Below are 23,606 nucleotides of genomic sequence, written 5' to 3' on the forward strand. Positions count from 1 at the left end.
CCCTCTGGGGAAATCTTGATGAGTTCGTGATGTGTTTATCAACCTTCTTTCAAGGTGGTGGACAGTTTGTACCCAATAATGTTTAATCAGCCTACAGAAATGTAATCTTATCACTAATAGTTCTTTTTCCCAAGAAGAGCAATCGCTAAAGTGCTTTGCTGTGTTTGCAGGCTGTCTTTGTCTATATGACGACATTAACAAACTTCAAATCAAGGTCTGCAAGATATGAAACCATTGAAATGGGTCAGGCTTTATCTTAATAAAATCCCAGATAAGTGAAACTCCTCCCTCAAGGTTTGGTTCATTTGGGGTTTTTAATCTCTTGCAGGGAATCCTTCAGAATGACTAATAGGAGAGCCCTCCCCCTCAAAAAAAAATATCAACCTATCTACACATCTACACACGCACAGATGCATGGACTCTGTGTGTGTGTGTGTGTGTGTGTGTGTGTGTTTCCTTTCTGTTTGATACAGACTTTGAGACAGAAATGGTGAATTTCATCTTCCTCTAACAAATTGTAGTGTACTTTTTAAAATCATGTTTTATAAATTGTGGAATATAACAAATATACATAGATGTGATAACTTTCTAAGTACAATTTAACAAGTAGTTAGAGAGCAAATTTCAAAGAACGTTGTGGGTTACAGTTCTATAGTTTCAATTATTTCCTTATTGTGAAATATAACATATGTGCAAAAAGGTGATACCTTTCAAAGTATAATTTAACAAGCTATAGAGCAAATTTCAAAGAAGGCTATAAGTTACAGTTCCAGCATTTCAGTTCTCTCTTTAACAAGTTGTAATGTGCTTTTAAAACAAATCTATCCATCTCTTCCACATTTTACCAGCCCCACAGTTCACAGTTTTCCCCTAACCTTGGCATACTAGCTAGTGTTCACTATATTATGTGATTTGGTCATGGCAATAAAGTGATTGACTGTCATCAACTGAAATGGAAATAAACCACCCCAGAATTGAGGGAGGTGAGTCCTATTTTCCATTTTGTTGCCTTTTTTTTTTTTTTTTTTTTTTTACATGTGTGTACATGCACAGGGATAGGTGGGGGTGGAGGGAAAGGGCTCTGAAGAAAGACAGTCAGTGACTCCTAAATGTAAGAGGCAGGGCTGCCAACCCACCTCCAGGCTTTGCAATGGCAGCTACCACTGTTTGATCCAGGGACCTGGTCTTTTCAGCTACAATTGCAGACACTGACCATTGCAGTAGCTTTAAATGTAAAGTAGTGTCTCTGTTGAAGGGTCTCACAGTGTGGTCCCTGGGCCAGCAGCGTCAGCATTACCTGGGAACTTGTTAGAAATGCAAATTCTTAGACCTTACCTTAGACCTACTGAGTCAGGAACTCTGGGGATAGGGTCCAGCAACCTGTGTTTTAGCCAGCCCTCCATCAAGCCTGCTGCACACTCAAGTTTGGGATCCGCTAATCTATATATTTTACATACACATATACACACAGCCATGTGCATATTACTTTGCTTCCTATTGTAGGAAAAGGCAGCACTAGGGACTTTTACTTTTTCAGTGACAGCAAAGCCTGGTGGGAATGACAGTTCCCCATTGGTAGGCAGTGTGGGAGTCAGGACAGATGTCCCTGTGGAAGGAGAGGCCCCTGGAGATCCCTTTGAACATTGTTTTCCTTTTAGCCTTCCTAAGCAGATATAATTATTCAACCACAATTTAAATTTTGATGTATGCAGCATTCTAATAGTGTCAAAAGCATCTTGTTCTCTGTGTTACACTGTTTCACTCCACTTTTATATACTGTCTTGGCAAAGAAAGGCTGTCAAAGAAGCCTCTTGCAGACAAGTTTCAGTTTACCCAAATCTGAAGCCAAGGTCTGTTGATATCATGAGCTTCTCCTCCAGGGGCTAGGCCACTCCCCGGTGCAAACTTTAGGCTTCCTTAGATGCTCGGAAGTTGTTTTGACAATTTAGCACAGCATTGCATCATTAGAGAAAATGGAATACGCATCTAAGAGGGGAGAGGGAGCCATGGAAAGTCATGGGAGGGAGTGGGGAGAATGGGGGGTGAGCTTATGATTTGAGGGGACCCAGCAGTCTATGGCATAAGGAATTGTAGGTGTGGTTACCCAGGGACACATGGATGCAAACACGCATGTGTGCAGAGATAGGCCTAGGACAGGTGTATATGTGCAAATCATTACATATAGAGCAATATTCATGGCAATGCCCTAATGTGTTAGCCAGGCCTAAAAGGCCTGTGGTCCCTACCTACCTCTCCAGTGTTACTTTTTGTTAATCTCCTTCATACACTCTTTGCTTAAGTCAAACTGTACCACTAGCCGTCCCTTATAGACACTTCGTGCTTCTTGTGCATTAACCTTCATTGTGCATTTTCCATCTGCTCCTCCTGCCTTGATTTCCCTCCTCCTCCTTTCATCCTGTCCTGAGGCTCAGTTCGGATGCTGCCTTCTCCGAACCACTCTTGGGCTCCAGAACTTCATATCCCCCTCAGAATGTTCATCACTCTGTATGCTATGTTATAACTATATATGTTTCTTATTTCTTCCTTAGACTGGGAGCTTCTTGAGGGCATTCTTCATTTCTGGTCCATCTTGTAGTCCCAAGAGCACCCAACCCACTGCTGGGTGTCCATTAGATTTGGCATTTGAGTGAATAGATGTTTTGCCACATCACAGAACACGCTGAAACTCAAGAGATTAAAAGATAGACTCGGTGGTAGAAAAGCATTAGAGAAACTGAACTCGTTTTTTTGTTTTGTTTTCTTTTTAATAGGATGATATACTATTTCAACCCAAATATCATGATCCTGGAATAGATTAAGTGTTTGTTGCATCCCCACCACAGTCCCTTCTTTATTCCCAAATCGCATAGCCAAGGTCTATTTGGTGCCCTGACAGGGGCTTCTCACCTGTGGCATCAGAAGGCATCAGATCCCACCAAATGCCAGCAGAGGGGTCCCCTCTTATGGGTGGGCTCACCTTTCAGCTCTCACCCGTGTTGGGGCACCCTCAGCTGCCTGAGTGGGGCGACTGGCAGTCGGGCTCCACGGCTGGTGCTGCTGAACCTTGTCGGCAAGGATGGATTTTTAATATCTACTGTACTAGCTGAATTGCTATTAAAAACTGACCTTCCATTTTTCTGGAAGATCTTCATTTGTTTTCCAAGGAGATAGGTCTGGTGCTCTCCCAGAACCCAAGTCTTCCATTCATTGCTGCTTTTCTTCTCAGTTCACAGGCTGAAGCCAGCTGACATCAAGGTCATCGGAGCCCTGGGTGACTCTCTCACGGTCAGTTTCTCTGATTTTTAGAGGGAAGGGGCAGGAGAGAGATCTTGATTAACAGGAGAACCTGGACAGAAAAGTGGAGGGAGAAAATTTCACTCCTGTCTCTGAACAAGCTGTCCTGGGTCCCATCCCTGTGTCCTTTCCATTCCACCTGCTCATCCTGGAATCCAGCAGCATTGCTTCCCACCTGAGTTCCCCACCTGCACGCCAGCCTCATCACTCCTCTCCCAACACAGGGATAAGGTGCCTGCCAGAGGGGTGGGACCCCAGGGGGGCATCGGCGGCAGAGGTGACCCCACCCCCAAATTACACAGCCTTTCAGTGGCGGGCAGGGTTGGGCTAAGTTGGGGCCTCCAAAGATCCGGTGCTTCGGTTTGTCTGGGTGGAATCTACAGGAAGGCACAAGGAGAGGAAGGAAGAGGTGATGAGATGGGACTAGTGCTAATGGGGGGAGGACGGGAAGGCGGGTCAGTGGGGGAGGAGAGGGTGTGAGAGATGGTCAGGCCCACCACTGTAAGTGACCCCTGCAAGGAGCTCTCCATGGAGAGTGAAGTGAGGCCCTTAGAGCACCCTGGTGTGGGGTCCCAGAGGTTCCCAGACATGAGCTTCTGTTCAGGAGTCACTCATGGCAGGCGAGTCCAGCTGCTGCTCCCTGGGTCACTAGACTTCAAGGCCCTCAGCGGAATCCTCCCAAACCTTTCATGGCAGCAGCCTGTTCGCATTTATGTTATCTCACTCAGTATCCTCACAGCAAAATCCTGGGAAGTCCGGCATTCCTCAAATATGCCCCATAAAGAAGGGGGCACTGGGAGAGGGGAAGGGGGTCCCCAGGCCCACACAGCTTGCAAGCACTGGGGCTGGGCCCCAGAACTCGGGGACCCTAGGACCGGAATTCTGTCCCTGCACTGTAGCTGCCTCCACCATGAACCCTCGTAGGCTCTTCACCCCAAAGACCCCGCCGCTCACCACCTTCAGGGAAGGACAGGCAGGCTGACCCCTGGCTCTTCACACACTGCTTAGCTCAACCGCTTCCTGTAGGGTGTGGTCTGAGAGCCCCTCGGGCCTCCTTGGAGATACGCTCAGGATAAGGACTCAGCGAGGGTCAGCTTAGCTGCTTGGGTTTCCCCGGGGGGCTGCCACTTCCCTGGGGGTCAGCCCTCACCCCCAGGCTGCCCGTGAAGCTGGTCCTCAGCATGACCTTTGGAATGTCCCTGCTCGGGAATAACATGCTTCCAGCCACAGACATGCACCTGTAAAGCGTGTCCATGTTGTCATTTAAAAAGACCCTGCTATTTCTTCAGCCTGGGGGTGTGTACAGGAGATTTTGTTTTATCACTATTTTTTACACTGTACGTATGTGCAATGTATTTCTGTCATAGGGTTGTGATAACGTTTCCTTTCAGGATCTATTTCCTGGCTTTTAAAAACAAGGAAGACAGAACCCTGAAATGCGTCCTTCTGAAAATGCACGCACTGTCTAGTTTGCAGAGCACTTTGCCTGCTTAGCTGCACTTGATCCTGGTCTGGGCGGGGTTTCCTGGCAGGGCCGTGAGTGGCACCCGGCCCCCCCAGTGGGAGCGCTCACACAGTGCTGAAGGGCGGGTGCTATCCAGACTCCAGGTTCTAGAGAGGACCCAGGTGTGCCCGGCCAGGACGAGAGCACAGAGCGGAGACAGGTGGGCCGAGGTGGGGCCGCAGCCAGGAAACTCACTCCCCTCTTCTCCCCTCTCAGGCAGGTAATGGGGCTGGGTCCAAGCCCTTGGACGTCCTGGACGTTTTGACCCAGTATCGAGGCCTGTCCTGGAGGTGAGCGAGTGTGTGGCAAGGCCCTTTGCTGCAGGGCAGAGGAAAACCCCTGAGCCTTTTAGAAAACCACCAGGTTCTTTTCCTTAACAAACTTCTCAGTTTAATTGGAGGAAGGTGTTTATCAGCTTCCCCAAACTACTACATTCCCCAGAAGATGAGCCGAGCCTGAGCAGGGAGAGTTTGGAGGAGAAACCATGTAACATTCGGGTTGGAAAGGCCGCTCCATGTTTCATTTCTCCCTCCACGACGTGGAACCTCAGAACCTGGGGCCGTGGCCTGAGTGATGGGCAGATCCCGGCCTTTGGAACCAGAGTTGTGTGTCTGTGGCTTTGGGCAGGTTATTTTGCCTCTCTGAGCTCGACTCCATGTCTTCAGTGCAGCTATAATAATATTGCCTGAGCATTGCAATGAGAATTAGAGGAAATTTGAGCACCCAACACACGTCTGACACAGGATAAGTACAAATGATAACTGGTATCATTATTAAAGGCCTTCATTTTTCAGATGAGGAAACCAGGCTCAGAGAAGGAAAGTGACCTCTCCGAGGTCACACAGCCAGATGGTGAAAGAGCAAGAAGTAGAGCAGATGGTTCCTAGAGCTTCATTCAGCACTTTCTCCCATCACGCTCGAGCTTTGCCTCTGTGCTTTGAATGCCTGGTTTGCACCAGTCTGGTGTCTCCTCAGCCTGGAATCTGGCATCTCTACCCAAGTTCTGTATCCCAGGCGTCCTCCCTCATGCCAACCCGCAGAGTAAACTTCAGTTTGAAAGCCTTTGAACTGTTCCCAGCCGGGCTTGGCACAGAGTGAGGGGACATGGAAAAGCACCCAATCAACTCTGGAATGCTGCATATTTGCGTGCCCAGAAACCCTTCTAACTTTGATCTCCTGTGAATTGGCTTGGGAGATGGCTCACTATCTACAAGACACCCTTTAAAAGCAGCCAAACAAGGAGGGAAAGATCAGAGCAAATTTTTACTCTGTTTTCAATCACAGTAACGCACAGCTGCAGCAGCTGGGGGGTGGGAGGATGGGGGGTGAGCTGGGCTCTGCATCCAGAGAGGGGCCACTTTCCCACGGGAAGCCAGGGGTGAGGGGCCCCCTCGTCTCCCTGCCCCAGGGCCAGAGCTCAGAGCTAAAAGGCAGAAGTATCAGCTGCAAAGCTTTGATTAGTTTCTTTGTTCAGGTGTTCTGGTTTGTAAGGAGAGGAGTTACTGTCTTCGGGCTGGTTTCTCATTTCTTCTACCGACATAGTGAGTAAAGGGCAAATGCTGAGCTCACAGGAAAAGAAAGTTCTTTCAGTATCCCTGGATTTTTAACTTTCTTTTGGTGTTGTTGTTCCCATAAAACAGTGTCGGCGGAGACGGAAACATAAGCACAGTCACCACCCTGGCAAGTGAGTCTGGATTTACTAGGGGTGCATTAGGGGTGGGCTGAAGGGAGTTTGGGGTGCTTGGTGGGGCATCTGCCTGTCTCCGCGGCTCCCCCTGGAGGCGGCATCCGACAGTAGGAGCAGCTGTGCTCAGCAGGGGGCGCTGCTTCCCCGAGCTGCCGCCCTGACTCTGCTTCTTAAACCTGCTTAAAGCCTTGGGGGGTTTTTTTTGTTTTGTGTGATGTGTGTGTGTGTGTAAGAAAGGAAAAGAGAGCCCAGGCCAAAGATTTGGAAACCCACCTCAGAGCCCGTGTCAGGAGGGGAGCTGGGTGCCAGCTGCTCACTCACTGCACGCTGCGCGTGCAGGAACATTGCACTGGTGTGCGTGGCTTTGAGAAATGCTGCGACTGCAGCAGTCAGAGGTGACGTTACCTCGTTCAGGCTGTGCAAACAGTCTTATTGGGGGCTCAACATTTTCCTCAAATTGCTTCCCTAATAAGCTATTTGGAATTTTTTTTAAAACCTGACTATATTTTCTGAAGGGTCTGGTCTTATTCACCTTTTTATTCTCCTTAGTGCATATTACAGCACCGTTCTTAGAGTACACGTGCAATAAATGTTTAAATTGAATTCTTTTCCCCTTACAATCATCTGGCTAATGATTTTGCCTGAGAGGAATTTAATTGGCCCCATTTTCATTTACTTTTCTTGTATATATCCCTTTGTAATATAGCTTTAGAAACTAAGATGTTATTTAAACTCTAAAAGTCCCCAAGAGTTTGTTGATAGGAATGTCTCAATCTCCACATAGGCCGAGCTAATCAGACTTTGCATTTCAAACCACATCTGCTCTCCTTTTGCTATCTGCAAATCTGGTTGAATTTAAGTAGGTACAGCTCTGTGTCACAAGTACACCCTGTCTTCTTTATTTCTAGGTCTACACATAAGAGCTGTAAGTAAGCTCTTCTGCTAGGAGGTGGTTCAGGATGCTTTGTGGGTGGGATTCGCTGTGCTGGGGAGCCACCCAGCACGTTCCACAGCTTGCTGGGCTCCCTGTTCTCGTGCTGTTAGAAATCGTCTCACTCAAGATCTTTCATCAAAGTGATTTACAGGGATGAGACAGTGTCACCCCTCGGACGGACTCCCCTGACACTTAGCCCAGCAATTGAATATCATCCATTCAGACTCTTCCTTGCTAAATCGATGTGAGGATAGCTTTGACTATAGATATTGGGTTGGAAATAACTACATGGACATTTTTTAGGAAAATGAACAAGAATGTGGAGGCAGAACAGAACTTCACCTGAACCCCCTATTCAGTTTAATCCAGCAAATACTCCAGTGCTGAGTGCTGGGGTAGTGGGAGAATGGGGCAAGGCCCCTGCCCTAATATCTTCACTAATAATTACAGCCATGTACAAAGTAGAGGAGAAAATAAATAAGAAGGATCTAACTGTTTTCTGAGAAAGAACTTGAACAACTAGAATTAATCAGGTAAGGAAAGAGAATGGAACGTTCCTGGCAGAGATAACAGAAGGCACCAGCAAGTTCGTGCCCTGTCGGATGTATAGTCCTTTGCTATGACATTCCTGATAAGTAGCCAGCTAGCCTGTGCTACATTCCTCTAGTAATGGGAAACCTACCGACTCCTAGGACATTCCATTCCATTTTCACATGCCTCTGGTGGTTTCACAGTTCTTCCTTCTATAGAGTAGAAATGAGAGTAATTGCATCATCCCTGGGTATACTGTTCCCCAAGAAGGAATGAGCCCAGTCTGTCTGTGTTGCATAGTCCCTGCATCCGTGCCCGGTTCTCGAGAGCATCCTGCTGGGGACAGGGTGCCCTACAGTCCTACAGGCACCTGATGCCCACCCTGTTCCAGCAGATTATGACACAGGGGGAGAGTGCCTGGTGTCGGAGCTGAGGGGCCAGGGCTCTAGTCTGGATTCCATTCTCAGTGGCTTAATGACTAGCCCGGCTGAAATTTAGTTTATTCCTGATTCAGCCCATGAGTATTTATCGAGCATTATGTGAGGATCTTGGATATATACACTCCCTGATCTCAGGAATCCTCAGCCCAGTTGGGAAGATGGAAAAGTGAAAAGTCAAGTGTAGATTCAGTGTGGTAATGGCATCAAAAATGTATAGGACTGAAAAGATCGATAAAATTGACAAGCCTTTAGCTAGACTGACCAAGAAAAAAAGAGAGACAGAGAGAGAACAAACTACTAAAATTAGGAATGAAAGAGGGGACCTTGCTATAAGCTTTACAGAAATAAGAATTATAAGGGAATACTATGAGCAATGGTGTGCCAATAAATTAGACAATTTAATGAAATGGACAAATTCCTAGAAAGACATAAACTACTGAAACTGACTCACGAAGACACAGAAAATCTGTATAGATCTATAAGAAGCCAAGAGCTTAAATTAGTAACATTATTAACTTCTCACAAAGAGAAGCTCAGACCTAGATGGCTTCACTAGTGAATTCTATCAAACATTTAAAGAAAAATTACAACCACTTCTTCATGAACTCTTCCAAAATACAGAAGAAGAAGGAGTGGTTCTCAAATCATTCTATGAAGCCAGGATTACCCTGCTACCAAAAACCAGACAGAGACATCACAAGAAAACCAGAGACCAATATCTCTTATGAAAGGAGACATACAAATACTCAACAAAATACTGGCAAACCAAATCCAGCAACATATAAAAATGGGTTATACACTATGACTGAATGGGATTTATGTCAGGAATTCAAGGTTAGTTTAACAGCCGAAAATCAAAGTAATACACCAGATCAATTAAAGGATTAAAAATCACATGCTCATCTCAGTAGACACATAAAAACATTTGATAAAATCCAACACCTTCATGATAAACACTCAACAAACTGGGAATAGAAGGAAACTTCCTCAATCTGGTAAAGAGTATCTACAAAAACACAGTTAACACCATACTTAATAGTGAAAGACTAAATTGTTTCCCTAAGATCAGGAACAAGACAAGGGTGTATGCTCTTGCCACTTCTATTCAACTTTAAATGGGAATCTGGGAGGTTCTAGCCAGGACATTTAAGCAAGAAAATGAAATAAAAGACATCATGATTGGAAACAAGAAGTAAAACTATCTCTATTTGCAGGTGACATGATCTTGTGTATAAAAAATCCTAAGGAATCCACTAAAAACTATTAGAACTATTAAACAAGCTCAGCAAGATTGAAGGATACAAGCTCAATATACAGAAATCAATTGTATTTCAATATACTTGCAATGAATAATCCAAAAATGAGATGAAGGGAAGAATTCCATTTACAATAGCATCAAAAAGAATAAAATACTTAGGCATAAATTTAGCAAAAGAAATACAACAATGAAATACAGCTCTGAAAATTACAAAGCATTGAAAGAAATTAAAGATCTAAATAAATGGAAAGACATCCCATGTTCTCATGGATCAGAAGGGTGATGAAAATGTTATAAAGATGCTTGTGATGGTGGTTGCCTGACTTTGTGAATATACTAAAAAACCATTGGTATATGAATTGTATCTCAAAAAAGTTATTATATATTTAGAAAAAAAGAAAAGTACATGAGACAGGTACCTAATTCTGACGCACATTTATAACAGTAATTTATTAAGCATCTACTCTGTGCTGCTGATGTAGATAACACATCACCAGCTGAACATTTTATTTTAGTACCGAGTGAACCTTCTTAGGTGACAGCTGTGGGATGGGGGCTCTGCTTTGTCTCCAGCACCCACTGGACCTTTTCAAAGGAACCTGAAGATTGCAATCGATAAAATTACCAAGTACATCTCTTCCTTGTATTTCTAGATATCCTCCAGGAATTCAACCCTTCCCTGGTAGGCTTCTCTGTTGGCACAGGGAATGCGAATCAACCAACAGCCTTCCTAAACCAGGCCGTGGCAGGAGCCCGAGCTGAGTAAGCAGGGGAGCCTTAGGGGTTTGGGGGCGCTTGGCCTGGACTGGGGGACTTGGCTGCAGAGAGGGATAGGGGCAAGTTGGTCCAGGGGAGGAGCCTGAGAGCCGAAGGCTGGCCTGCCTGGGCCCTGCTGTGGCTGTCCCTTTCTGTCTTGCTCAACCCAACTGCCACCCCAGGGAACTGGTCACAGCTGACTCGGATGCTAGTGTCATATGCTTTGGCTCATCTATAAATCTCATATTCCTGTAAGACTGTGATTATGAGAGGGCTTTGAAGATCACAGCTCACTCTGTGAGTCCAGTTACCATCACCCATCTGTTTGTGCTCTGCTTTTAGAGTCGTGTCCTCCCTGCCTTCTGCAGACAGGCTTTTTGGGCAGCCTGAGTCATGGGACGAGTACCTGTCCTGGGAGGGGAAGCCCCGAGCCAGAGGCCTGGCCTTCTGCCTGGCCTCTCCTAGCCTCGGCCTGTGAAACGGGGTGAGATCCTCTCCTGGGCGGTTATGAGACTCCAACACCATCCTGGATGGGAAAGTTCTGGCGAGCCATAGGTCACAGATCCCTGGTGGGTCAGGATGGTTGTCCAGCCATAAGGCAGCAGGGCTCCAGGACCCACCTGGGGAAACTTCCGGAGAACATGGAGATCAGGATGCCATGGGGCCTGGACTCTGAATGGCCGGCCCCGGAGAGCAGGCTGCTCCACGGTCCTGGGTCCTACAGCTCTGTTTCTCTAAAAGACTCCAGAGCCTGGTGCTTCTTTGGGTTTATTGCCTGGTCAGAGAGCAAGTGAATGCCACGATCCATCTAGAGAATTCCATGAAATCCACCCAGGTTTACACTCAGTGACATTTAGTGTAATCACAGAATTGTGCATTCATCACCACAATCAATTTTAGAACATTTTCATTACTCCAAAATGAAAAACCCCATGCCCCTTAGCAGCCACCTCTCAGTCTCTCTATCCTTCCCCAGCCCCTAATAACCACTAATCTAATTCTGTCACCATAGATTTATTTATATTTACATTTTATATAAATGGAATCTTACAATATGCAGTACTTTTTGTCTGGTTTCTTTCACTTAGTGAAATGTTTCTTTTTAATTATTATTATTATTTTAATTAGAGAAGTTGTAGGTTTACAGAAAAGTCATGTAAAAAAATACAACTTTCCCGAGAAACCCCCTTATTGTTGACACTGCACTGGTGCGGTATCTTTGTTACAACTGATGAAAGAATATTGAAATAATACTATTAACTGTAGTCCATAGTTTACATTAGGTGTATTTTTTCCCATGTACTACCCTCTTATTAATACCTTGTAATAGCATCATACATTTGTTATAATTCATGAAAGAACGTCCTTATACTTGTACTGTTAACCCCAGTCCATCGTCCACAATGGTTCACTGTGTTATACAGTCCCATGTTTTATCTTCTTTCATTCAAGTAACATACATGACCTGACACTTCCCCTTTCAACCACACTGACACACATAATTCTGCACTGTTAATTACACTCACAATAATGTGCTACAATCACCACTATTCATTTCCAAACCTTTAAAATCAACCTAAATAGAAATTCTGTACAAATTAAGTATCAGCTCCCCATTCTCGACCCCAGTCAATCCCCTGGTAACCCATGTTCTAGATTCTATTCTCTATGAGTGTCCTTATTGTGATTAGCTCATATCAGTGAGATCATATAATGTTTATCCTTTTGCGCCTGACTTATTTCACTCAGCATGATGTCCTCAAGGTTCATCCATGTTGTCGCATGCATCAGGATTTCATTCCTTTTTACAGCTAAGTAATATTGTATCACACACACACACACACACACACACATACATATACACATCACACTTGGTTAATTATTTCTTTGGTTGATGGACACTTGGTAGCTTCCATCTTTTGGCATTTGTAAATAATGCCTCCATGAACATCAGTGTGCAAATATCTGTTTGAGTCCCTGCTTTCAATTCTTCTGGGTATATACCTAGTAGAGGGATTGCCAAGTCATATGGTAATTCTATGTTTAGCTCCTGAGGAACTGCCAAACTGTCGTCCACAGTGGCTGTACCATTTTACATTCACATCAGCAATGAATGAGTGTTCTATGACTCCACATCCTCTCCATGTTTTATTGTAACAAAGATACCGCACCAGTGCAGTGTCAACAATAAGGGGGTTTCTTGGGAAAGTTGTAATTATTTTTTAATCGTCACCATTCTAGTAGGTGTGAAATGATACCTCATTGTGGTTTTGATTTGCATTTCCCTAATAATTAGTGAGGTTGAGCATCTTTTCATGTGCTTTTTAGCCATTTGTATATACTCTTTGGGAAAGTGTCTATTCAAGTCTTTTGCCCATATTGTAATTGGCTTTTTTGTCTTTTTATTGTTGAGTTATTTCAGAATTACTTTATATATTCTGAAGATTAAACCCTTATTGGATATGTGGTTTCCAAATATTTTCTCCCATTGAGTAGCTGTCTTTTCGCTTTAGTGACAAATTTCTTTGATGTGCAAAAGTTTTTAATTTTGAGGAAGTCCCATTTAGCTATTTTTTCTTTCATTGCTTCTGCTTTGAGTGTAAAGTCTAAGAAACCACAGCCTAACACAAGATCCTGAAGATGCTTCCCTACATTTTCTTCTAGGAGTTTTATAGTCCTGGCTCTTATATTTAGGTCTTTGATCCATTTTGAGTTAATTTTTGTATATGGTATGAGGTAAGAGTCTTCTTTCATTCTTTCGCATGTGGATATCCAGTTTTCCCAGCACCATTTGTTGAAGAGGCTATTCTTTCCCAATTGTGTGGACTTGGCAGGCTTGTCAAAAATCAATTGGCCATAAGTATGTGGGTCTCTTCTGAACTCTCAAGTCAATTCCACTGGTTGATATATCTGTTCTTGTGCCAGTACCATGCTGATTTGACCACTGTAGCTTTGTAATATGCTTTAAAGTCAGGAAGTGTAAGTCTTTCAACTTCTTTTCCAAGATGTTTTGGCTAATCAGGGCCCCTTGCCCTTCAAAATAAATTTGATAATTGGCTTTTCCATTTCTTCAAAGTAGTCTGTTGGAATTTTGACTGGGATTGTGTTGAATCTGTAAATCATTTTGGGTAGAATTGACATCCTAACAATATTTAGTCTTCCAGTCCATGACCACAGAATGTCCTTCCATTTATTTAGGTCTTCTTTGATTTCTTTGAGTAATGTTTTATAGTTTTCTATGTACACGTCCTTTCCATCCTTGGTTAAATTTATTCCTAGATATTTGATTCTTTGAGTTGCTGTTATAAATGGGATTTTTTTCTTGATTTCTTCCTCACCTTGCTCATTACTAGTGTATAGGAACTCTACTGATTTTTTGCTTGTTGATTTTGTACCCCACCACATTGCTGAATTCATTTATTAGCTCTAGTAACTTTGTTTAGTTTTTTGGGACTTTCTACATATACAATCATGTCACCTACATATAGTGAAAGTTCTACTTCTTATTTCCAATTTGGATGCCTTTTATTTCTTTATCTTGCCTAATTTCTCAGGCTAGAACTTAGAGTACTGTGTTGAATAACAATGGTGACAGTGGGCACCAGTGTCTTGTTCTGGATCAGAGAGGGAAAGCTTTCGGTCTTGCACCATTGAGTGTGATGTTAGCAGTGAGTTTTTCATGTATGCCCTTTATCATGTTGAGGGAGTTTCCTTTTATTCCTCTTTTTCTAAATGTTTTTATCAAGAAAGGATGCTGGATTTTGTCAAATGCCTTTTCTGCATCAGTGGAGATGATCATGTGTTTTTTCCTTTGTTTTGTTGATGTGACGTATTACATTAATTGATTGTCTTATGTTGAACCACCCTTGCATACCTGGAAAAACCCCACTTGATCATAGTGTATAATTTTTTGATGTGCTGTTGGATTCGTTTTGCAAGTATTTTGTGGAGGATTTTTGCATTTATATTCATAAGAGACATTGGTTTGCAATTTTGATGTTGGCTTCATGGAATGAGGTAGTGTTTCCTCCTCTCAATTTTTTGGAAGAGCTTGAGTAGGATTGGTATTAATTCTTCTTGGAATGATTGGTAAAATTCATCTGTGAAGACATCTGGTGCTGGGCTGTTTTGTTGGAAGGATTTAGAAAAATGATTCCTTTTCTTTGCTAGTAATTTGTTGATATCTTCTCTTTCTTCTAAAGTCAGTATAGGTTGTTTGTGTATATCTAGGAATTTGTCCATTTCATGTAGGTTTTCTAGTTTTTTTGGCATACAGTTGTTCATAGTGTCGTCTTATGATTCTTTTTATTTCTGTGAGGTCAGCAGTGAACTCCCCCTTCTCATTTCTGATTTTATTTGTTTGCATCATCTCTCTTTTTTCTTTATCAATCTAGCTAAGGGCTTGTCAATTTTATTGATCTTTTCAAAGAACCAATTTTTGGTTTTGTTAATTCTCTCTATTGCTTTATAGTCTCAGATTCATTTATTTCTCCTGTAATCTTTTGATTTCTTTCCTTCTGCTTACTTTGGGGTTAGTTTGCTGTTCTTTTTCTAGTTCCTCCAGCTATGCAGTTAGGTCTTTGATTTTAGCTCTTTCTTCTTTTTTTAACGTAAGCACTGAGGGCTACTCAGCACTACCGTCACTGCATCCCATAAGTTTTGAAATGTTGACTTCTCATTTTCAGTCATCTCAAGATATTTACTGATATCCCTTGCAATTTCTTCTTTGACCCATTGATTGTTTAAGAGACCATTATTTAATTTGCATATATTTGTGGATTTTTCAGTTCTCTGCCTGTTATTGATTTCCAGCTTCATTTCATTATGGTCAGAGAAGATGCTTTCTATGATTTCAGTCTCTCTAAATTTATTGAAACTTGTTTTGTGTTCCAACGTGTGGTTTATCCTGGAGAATGATCCATGTGCACTTGAGAAGAATGTACACCCTGCCGTTTTGGGGTGCAGTATTCGGTACATGTCTGTTAGGTCTATCTCATTAATCATATTATTCAAGTTCTCTGTTTCCTTATTGATCTTCCATCTAGATGTTTTATCTGTTGGTGAGAGTGGTGTATTGAAGTCTACAACGATTATTGTCGAGGTGTCTATTTCTCCCTTCAGTTTTTCCAGTGTTTGCCTCATGTATTTTGGAGCACTATAGTTAGGTGCATAAATATTTATGATTGTTATTTCTTCTTGGTTGATTGCCCCTGTTATCAATATATAGTGTCCTTCTTTGTCTCTTATAACAGCTTTTGACTTAATGTCTATTTTGTCTGATATTAGCTCTTTTTTGGTTACTGTTTACATGGAATTTCTTTTCCATCCTTTGACGTTCAAACTATTTGTGTCTTTGGGTCTAAGGTGAGTCTCTTGTAAACAACCTATAGTTATTTTATGCTTTTTTTGTCCATCCTGCCAACCTGTGTCTTTTGATTGGGGAGTTTAATTCGTTAACATTCAGTGTTATTACCGTAGAGGCAGTACTTCCCTCAGCCTTTTTGTACTTTGGTTTTTATATGTCATATATTTTTTTGCCTCTCTTTTCCTTTATTGCAGCCTCCTTTTCTGTATAGTTGACCTTTTATGATGTATTTGATGGATCCCTTTCTCATTTCTGTTTCTGTATATCTTTAAGTACTTTTTTGTGGTTACTCTGGGATTTATATTATACAACCTACATCTATAATCTACCAATTTGAAGAGATTCCAACTATGCCTCAATAGCATACAAGTTCTCTGCTCCCATTTCCCTCTGTCTCCCTTCTTTATGTTGTTTTTGTCCCACTTTACCACTTTATATTTTGCATGTCCGTTATCAGGAAATACGCCTTTTTCTTCTTCAATTGTGTCCTGATTCTTATATGAATTAAAGAATAGAGTTGTATATTGAGCATACGGTACCACTGGGTTTTGCGTTTACGCTTATAGTTACCCTTACTCATGATCTTCATTTCTTCACACTACTCCAAGCCCCTCTCTCCTGTTTTTTCCTTTCAAGTAGCAGAACTCCCTTTAGTAATTCTTGTTGATGAACTCTCTCAGTTTCTCTTTTCTGTGAATACTTCAAATTCTACCTCATTTTTGAAGGATAGTTTTGCCAGATAAAGAATTTTTGTCTGGCAGTTTTCTCTTTCAGTACCTTAAATACATCATACCACTGCCTTCTTGCCTCCATGGTTTCTGATAAGAAATCAGCACTCAGTCTTATTGAGGTTCTCTTGTATGTGGTGAATCGCTTTTCTCTTGCTACTTTCAGAATTCTTTCTTTATCTTTGGCATTTGACATTCTGATTAGTATGTGTTTTAGAATGGGTCTATTAGGATTTATTCTGTTTGGAGTATGTTGCGCTTCTTGAACATGTATATTTATGCCTTTCATAAGAGTTGGGATGTTTTCAGCCATTATTTCCTCAAATATTCTTTCTGCCCCTTTTCCCTTCTCTTCTTCTGGGACTCCCGTGACACATAACTTTGCTTGCTTCATGCTGTCACTCAAATCCCTGAGAGACTGCTCAACTTTTTCTATTCTTTTCTCTCTCTCTGTTCTTCTGACTATGATTTCAATCATCCTGTCTTCTAGCTTGCTGATTCTTTCTTCTGCCTGCTCAAATCTGCTGTTGTATGCTGTTGTATGTATGTTGTATGCATCCAGTATATTTGTAATCTCTACTCTTATGCATTTCATCCCCTTAATTTCTATGTTTCTTTTTATATTTTCAAATTCTTCTTTATGCCTATAATTGTCTTCTTAATATCCTTTATGTCTTTATGTATATTTTCCTTCATCTCCTTGAACTGATTTAGGAGATTTTTTTAAACATTTTTGTTTAGTTGTTCCAACTTCTGGGTCTCTCTGAAGTTTTAACATTTTCCCTTAACCGAGCCATATCTTCCTGTTTCTTAGTAAGGCTTAGTATAGTGTCTGATTCTCATGATGGCTTAACTTTTAAGGTCCATTTCTCCCTCTTGTCTAGGGTTTTAGTGTTGATTGGCTTTGTGTTTAGGCTCTTCTTTAACACTTGGTTTAACTTACTCCAGACTTTTAGAATAGCCCATGTTTAATTGTTCAGATTTTCTCAGCTCTTCTTCATCTGATTCTTGCCGTGGTGTAGCAGTGCAATTTTTAAGATTGCACCTTTTGTGCAATTGTTTCAACTCCAAGAGAGACCTTCCTTTTCTCTGTTCTTTCTCTGGGAATCTTGATCCATTCTGTTTATTTTTATGCAGACTTTTGTCCCCAGCTCCTATGGTCTGTTTAAATTCTCTCCCTCTCAGTACCCTGTTTTCCTTACACTTTTAAGTTCTGGGACCAATCCTATCTTACAGCAGTTCAGTTTAACACACACACACACCCTCCTTTTTTTTCTGTGAGACTTTCCTGCCTCCAGTTTCTTCCTACCCTGGGGAGCCAGATGAGATCAATCCAGAAAGGTGAGTCACTTCAGAAAAGCCCATTTTGCCTTTAGGTGGTCCAGCTGACTGAAACTGGATTGCTGAGAACAATTCTTACCAGCCTTTCTGTGACGGTCTCTTCCCCCCACCCCCTGTGGGCCCCTCAGCAGCTCATGGTCCCCCTTTGGTGTCTGTGGACTTAGGCCCCTGTGCCTGGATATGGGTGGAGATCAAACTCGCTGCTGTGATTCTGTCCATGGTGAGAAGCACCCAGGGCTGTGCTGCCTCTGTGTGGCTCCCAAGCTGCATAGAGTGAGTGAAGGGGAGGGGAACAGGAGCTGACCAGTGATCTGGGATGGACTTCTCCCACCTGAGATTTTTGTTTCTTCAATTCAATGTTTGTGGAGCCACTCCCAGTTTCTACCATCCTCCAGAGTTCTAAGCAGTAAAATTTGTCCTTTTATTCATTAAATCTCTGGGAAGGCTGTTTCAAGGGATGTTTATATTGCCATGTTGATGATGCCCCATCCCTTTCTGTTTCTTAATCTTATTTTTCTTCCAGAATAACTGGAAACCTCATTTTAGTGCCAGAAAAATCTGGATCTCTTCAACCCACTGTCTAGGTTTAAAGGCTGCCACATGGGGATGCCTGTGTTTTGTTTCCTAATTCCCTTACAGCCCTCTTCTGGCTTGCAACACCATCCTGAGACTACAAGCCACCTGAGTAGATTCCTCATTTATCCTCAATAGGAAAGTTGCCACAGACTTTCCAAAGTAGAACCTGCAAAACCTTATAATAGGTTTTATGATGTCTTGTCTTTTTCCCTTTTGGCCCAGATTGGGGTGATATACTAGTGATTTACTGCTTATAGGTTTTGACTTACTTTAATATTATCATCATTTTGCTTTCTCCAAGCATATATCAGCAGATGGTATAAGAGGGGAGGTAGTTCTGAGCATTATTAGATCAGGAAGGCATGCAAGAATGAAACCTTCGAATCGAGAGCACAAAAGGAACAAAAGCTGGGTGCAATTCATGTCACCCTGGATCTCTGCTCCTGCTTTTCCCAAGGACTTCGGACTCTCATGCAGGGATCTCATTTGTCCAAGCACATCATGGGTGGTAGGGAAGAGGTGAGGACTATTATTATTACAGATTAAGAAGCTATGGTACAGAGAAGCTAAGAGACCTGAACAAATGTATCCACTCAACCACATGGTCTGCCCTGGAACCCCTCAGGCTTTATTCCAGGTCACATAATCACCCTTTTACATACATTGTGCCTTCATATTAATTGCCCCTTGTGCTCTGTACAATAACTGTGAGATGGACAGAGCAAAGGGCTGAATTCCCATGTTTCATGAATGAGAAACTGAGGCTCAGAGGAGTTGAGTAATCTTCCCCAAACTCTGGTCTATGAAAGGAACAGCTGCCCTGATACCTTCAGATTTACAGATGAGGAAATTTGAGGGTCAAACAGATTAAGTGATTTACCCAAAGACCCCAGCCAGGTTATCTGTTACCTAGTCTAATATGACCATGATCAGACCAGTTGGACTAATACTTATGAGGGTAAAAGGATGACAACTGATGTTTCCTGCCAAGCACTGTGCCAGGGGTTTATTGATGATGATGGTGGTGGTGCTGGTGAAGATAGAAGTAATTGAATGGATGCTTACTCTGTGCCAGGCACCGTTCTAAGTTCTTTACTTGGCACCTCATTTGATCCTCCCAGTAATCAATGAAGAAGGTATGCTGACCGTCCCCAGGGTTAGGAACTTTGAAGCTCTCAGAGCTGGTCAGTGGTAGAGCCAGAATTCAAACCTACGATGTCTGGCCCTGGCTGTGGCTCTTACTACAACTGAATGGCTTTGCCCATCTTATTTACTGCTCTTGATGACCCTCTGACTAGATAGGGGTGTGGTTGTCTCCATTTTTGCAATCTCTTTAAACTGAGCATTTAAGACACTCTCCCAGAGCTGGCAAGTCAACCAGGTGTGCCTGACTCGACCAAATCACCTTGAGGCTGAGGGGCTGAGGTCTTGGCAACTATGGAAAGGGGCACTTGCATGACATGAAATACTCACTCGCAGACCTTCTGTCTGCCCTGATCAAGCCTGGCTTAGAAGAGAGAGAAAAGTATATAATTGAACATGCCAGTTGGAAAGTAATCGTATTAACAGTCACCCCCGCAAGGGCACAGTTCTCTGCCCTTCCCACAGCACTGGCCACTGCCCCCCACCCCAGCAGAGCCCAAAGGGGGCAGGAGCTCTGTGGGCCGTGGCTTTCAGCCAGTGTTCCTGCAGGAAGCCCACCCAGGGCCTCCTCTGCTACCTACCTGATTCCTGCTCTCCCTGCCCCAGTCCTGCTCCTCACGCAAATTCTTCTGTGTGTGCCCGCAGGGATTTACCTGCCCAGGCCAGGAAGCTGGTGGATCTGATGAAACAAGACACGGTGCGTCTGTGGGAGGCTCCATCTGGGACCACGCAGGATGGAACTCCCCAGAATAAGGAGTGGGCAGGAGAAATCCACGGAGATGGGGAGGGTCAGCTGTGGGGCCAGGGGAGGATGGGAGCCAGGCCAGGTTTCTGGCAGACATTTCTAAAGCCTGAACCTCTGCCCCTCTGAAAAAGAGGTTCACATCCATCCATCCATTCAGTCAGTCAGTCAACTATTCAAATATTTATGAGTCAGGCATTGGTCTGGATGCTGGAGTTTCTCAGAAGAATATAACTCAGTCCTGCCCTAAAGGAGCTTATAAGGGGAGCCCGACATGAGAATGAAAATGATAAAAAGCTGACATGGTATAAGAGTGCAGTGGTGGCACAGAAGGGACAGGCTCTGCTGCTTAGGAGGGCCGGGAGGTGGGGTTTGAGGAGGAGATACTGGAGCTGGGTTCTGAAAGATGAACGTGAGGTTCTCCTTCAGATGAAAGCAGGGTTCGCAATTCAGACTTCTTGGAGCTAATCCCAGGTGGATAAAATAATGAAAGTGGAGGGTGGGGGATTAGTTATTTTGCATGTAACTGAATAGACTAAAAGTCTATTGTCTGGAGGTTTTTACATATAAAGTTTCTCCCCTTAAAGGAAAAAAAAAAACTTCCGGATCTTTTTGCCTGTTTCTTCTTCCACCCTCTTTTGGAAGTGTAGGTCAGAGAAGGCGAAGCTGCGTAGGTCTGGGACAATGTAAGGGGCTTGAGCCACAGTTGATGACATGTGTTTGGCCACTGTCCCTTCCACTCAGCCCTGGATCTTCAAATACTTCTGCAGGTCCCTCTTGGAGAAGGCATTTGCCAAAGGTGGCAAAATCCGTTCAGAACACACGCTCAGATCTGATTTCTTCATGGGAAGTTTTAACTAGTAATGACGAGCTGAGTTCAGAGAGCTCCCTCTTAATGGAAGATGGTCCTGTCTCCCTTAGGCAAAGTTAGAATTCAAATTTTTGAGGATCCTAGAACAAATGGGTTCCTTTGCCATAACTAGGATCTGCCTCCCCATTTCCCACCCCCTTCCTTGCTGTGCTGGAGATGGGAGAAAGGAAGCCTGGTGGCCATCGGTATCCACTTTCACAGGACATTTGAAAACTCTGACCTGGAGGTCAGTGATTCCACCTTAAAAAAAAAAAAAATGGAACCGTTCAGCATCTACCAAATCCATCTGACCTTGGGACCCCACAACAACCAAAGAACAGAAAATACCGATGTCCACTAAATTCTCTGCTGGGGAGTTATTCAGCACTGCTTGTATTTTCCTTGACTTGACTCTGTGCCAAGGCTCTTACTTCCTTGTTTCCTGTTCATTTCAGAGGATAAATTTTCAGGAAGATTGGAAGCTAATCACCCTGTTTATAGGAGGCAATGACCTCTGTGATTGCTGCACTGACCCGGTAAGCCTCCAAGCCCTTAGCTCAAGACCTCCTCCCACCCCAGGGAAGGATTCCAGGGCCCAGGTTGCCGGGTGGGGGGCAGTGGAGGTGGGCTGGGAGTCTGGGCTCCCGGGTTGGCTTGGATCCAGCCTAGGATTGACCCCGAGATCGAGGGCAGTCACCTCCAGGGAGTGCTTCAACAGGACAACCAGGACTGGTATTGAGATTGCTCCTGATTGGATTTCCTATCAGGGGAGCCTGATCGTAACACTGTAGAAACCAAGATAACGTTCCCAGTGATCTAGAAAAATCACACCCATCTTCATAGTTAACCATACATCAGCTCCTCTCTTCAGTGTGCAGGAGCCTCACACCCGCACCTCTGAGCTGTAGCGTGTGTGGGGAAAGTTGCATTCCTAATGCCGGCAGTTAGGCACGGCATCGTGGGTGATGGGGAGCCCGAGAGGAGACTGCTTCCCGGGGGGTGCAGCACTTCTTCCTGGAACCCCAGAATCTCTGAGTTGGAGGAAACCTCATGGACCATACTGCCCATTCTCCCATTCTCTTCCACAGAATCTAGCTGTTGAATATCCCAGTGCTGGGCAGCTCATGAGTTTTCTGGGTCGTCCTTATTAGTTAAATGGAGACTGTATAGAAACCCATCATATATATGGCTGATATTATGGCTGATATTATGTCCATCAGCCATAATTTACTTAATCAAATTATTTACTTAATCAAATTATATTTTAGTTTTTGTGCGTGTGTTGAGCCCGAATTAACCTCCCTGTTACCTCCACCTCTTCTGTCAGTGCAGAGCATAGCTGCACCCTCCTCTGTATTCAATTCAGCTGACTTTAAAATAACAGTAGTTGTTTACTTTTTAAATTTTAAAAGCAGTACATTGGAGAAACACATGAAAGTACAGAGAAAAAAAATTATCTGTAATTGCAACATCCAGAAATACCCAATATAGCCTTCTTAACATTTTGGTAAATCTCTCTCTAAACATCCATCTTTGTATATACATCCGTAATTGTTTCCCTGGTATATATTCTAAGAAGTGAGGTTTTTTGTTTTTAGGCAAAAAGCTATGCACATTTCCCCCAATGTTTTATTCTGAAAATTTCTGAATGTATGGAGAAATCAAAAGAATTGTATAGTAGATACCTATATATCCACCATCTAGATTCCAGAATTGTTAACATTTCGCCATATGAACTGAAACCATATCTACCCATCCACGTGTCTTATTTGTTGGTGAATATGCACATTTTTAATGCTTTGGACACATATTGCCAAATTGCTCCCAGAAAGTTTGTGCCCATTTTGCGTCTTTCCCCACACCCTGCTGACCACCGATATCATCACACTTTTTAATAGTTGCTCATCTGATAGGTGAAAAAAAAATTGCATCTTGTTTTCAAAATTTGCATTTATTTGATTTCTAGGCAGGAAAAACCTGTTTCTTGTTTAACGCCTATTTGAACTTTCCCTTTTGTTAAATTCTAAGTCATGGCTATTGGCCATTTTCTGATAAGGTATTTCTCTTTCTCTTATTGGTTTGTAGAAACTCCTTATATTAAGTACATTAGCCCTTTGTCAAATATGTTGCCTATTCTAATCTTTGCTTCTCCGGTTGGTTTATGGTATTTTCTGTTGAATGGAATGTTTTTCCGTGCTGGCACCATACGCTGAGCATGTATTATATGCCAGGCCCCGGGCTGGGCATTAAGCAGTGACAAATGATGCATGGGCTCTGTGTGCAAGGAACGCACTCCGTCGGGGAAGGGAGACACAACAATGCACCAAAACACGATGAGAGAGACATCACGATGTGGTTCTAGCGATGCACATGGAAGAGAGATTTAAATTCAGAATTGCCGTGGGAATTTGAGGGGTGGGGAAGGTCATCAGAGAGGTTTGCACAGAGCAGGACACT

The 23,606-nt window shown here is 43.2% G+C and overlaps 1 protein-coding gene across 1 annotated transcript in view; it reads left to right on the forward strand.

Annotated features, from left to right (window-relative positions):
* Positions 1-23,606, forward strand: part of PLB1 (phospholipase B1) — a 136,398-nt gene that overhangs the window by 55,932 nt on the left and 56,860 nt on the right. Inside the window, exons 18-23 of the mRNA XM_037813022.1 lie at positions 3,227-3,285; positions 5,015-5,088; positions 6,439-6,482; positions 10,302-10,410; positions 20,203-20,254; positions 21,605-21,685. Of these exons, the coding sequence (XP_037668950.1) occupies positions 3,227-3,285; positions 5,015-5,088; positions 6,439-6,482; positions 10,302-10,410; positions 20,203-20,254; positions 21,605-21,685 (419 nt within the window). The remainder of the gene's footprint in view (positions 1-3,226; positions 3,286-5,014; positions 5,089-6,438; positions 6,483-10,301; positions 10,411-20,202; positions 20,255-21,604; positions 21,686-23,606) is intronic.

The sequence above is a fragment of the Choloepus didactylus genome, chromosome 20 (genome assembly GCF_015220235.1).
Source record: "Choloepus didactylus isolate mChoDid1 chromosome 20, mChoDid1.pri, whole genome shotgun sequence".
In the NCBI taxonomy this organism is placed as follows: Eukaryota; Metazoa; Chordata; class Mammalia; order Pilosa; family Megalonychidae; genus Choloepus; species Choloepus didactylus.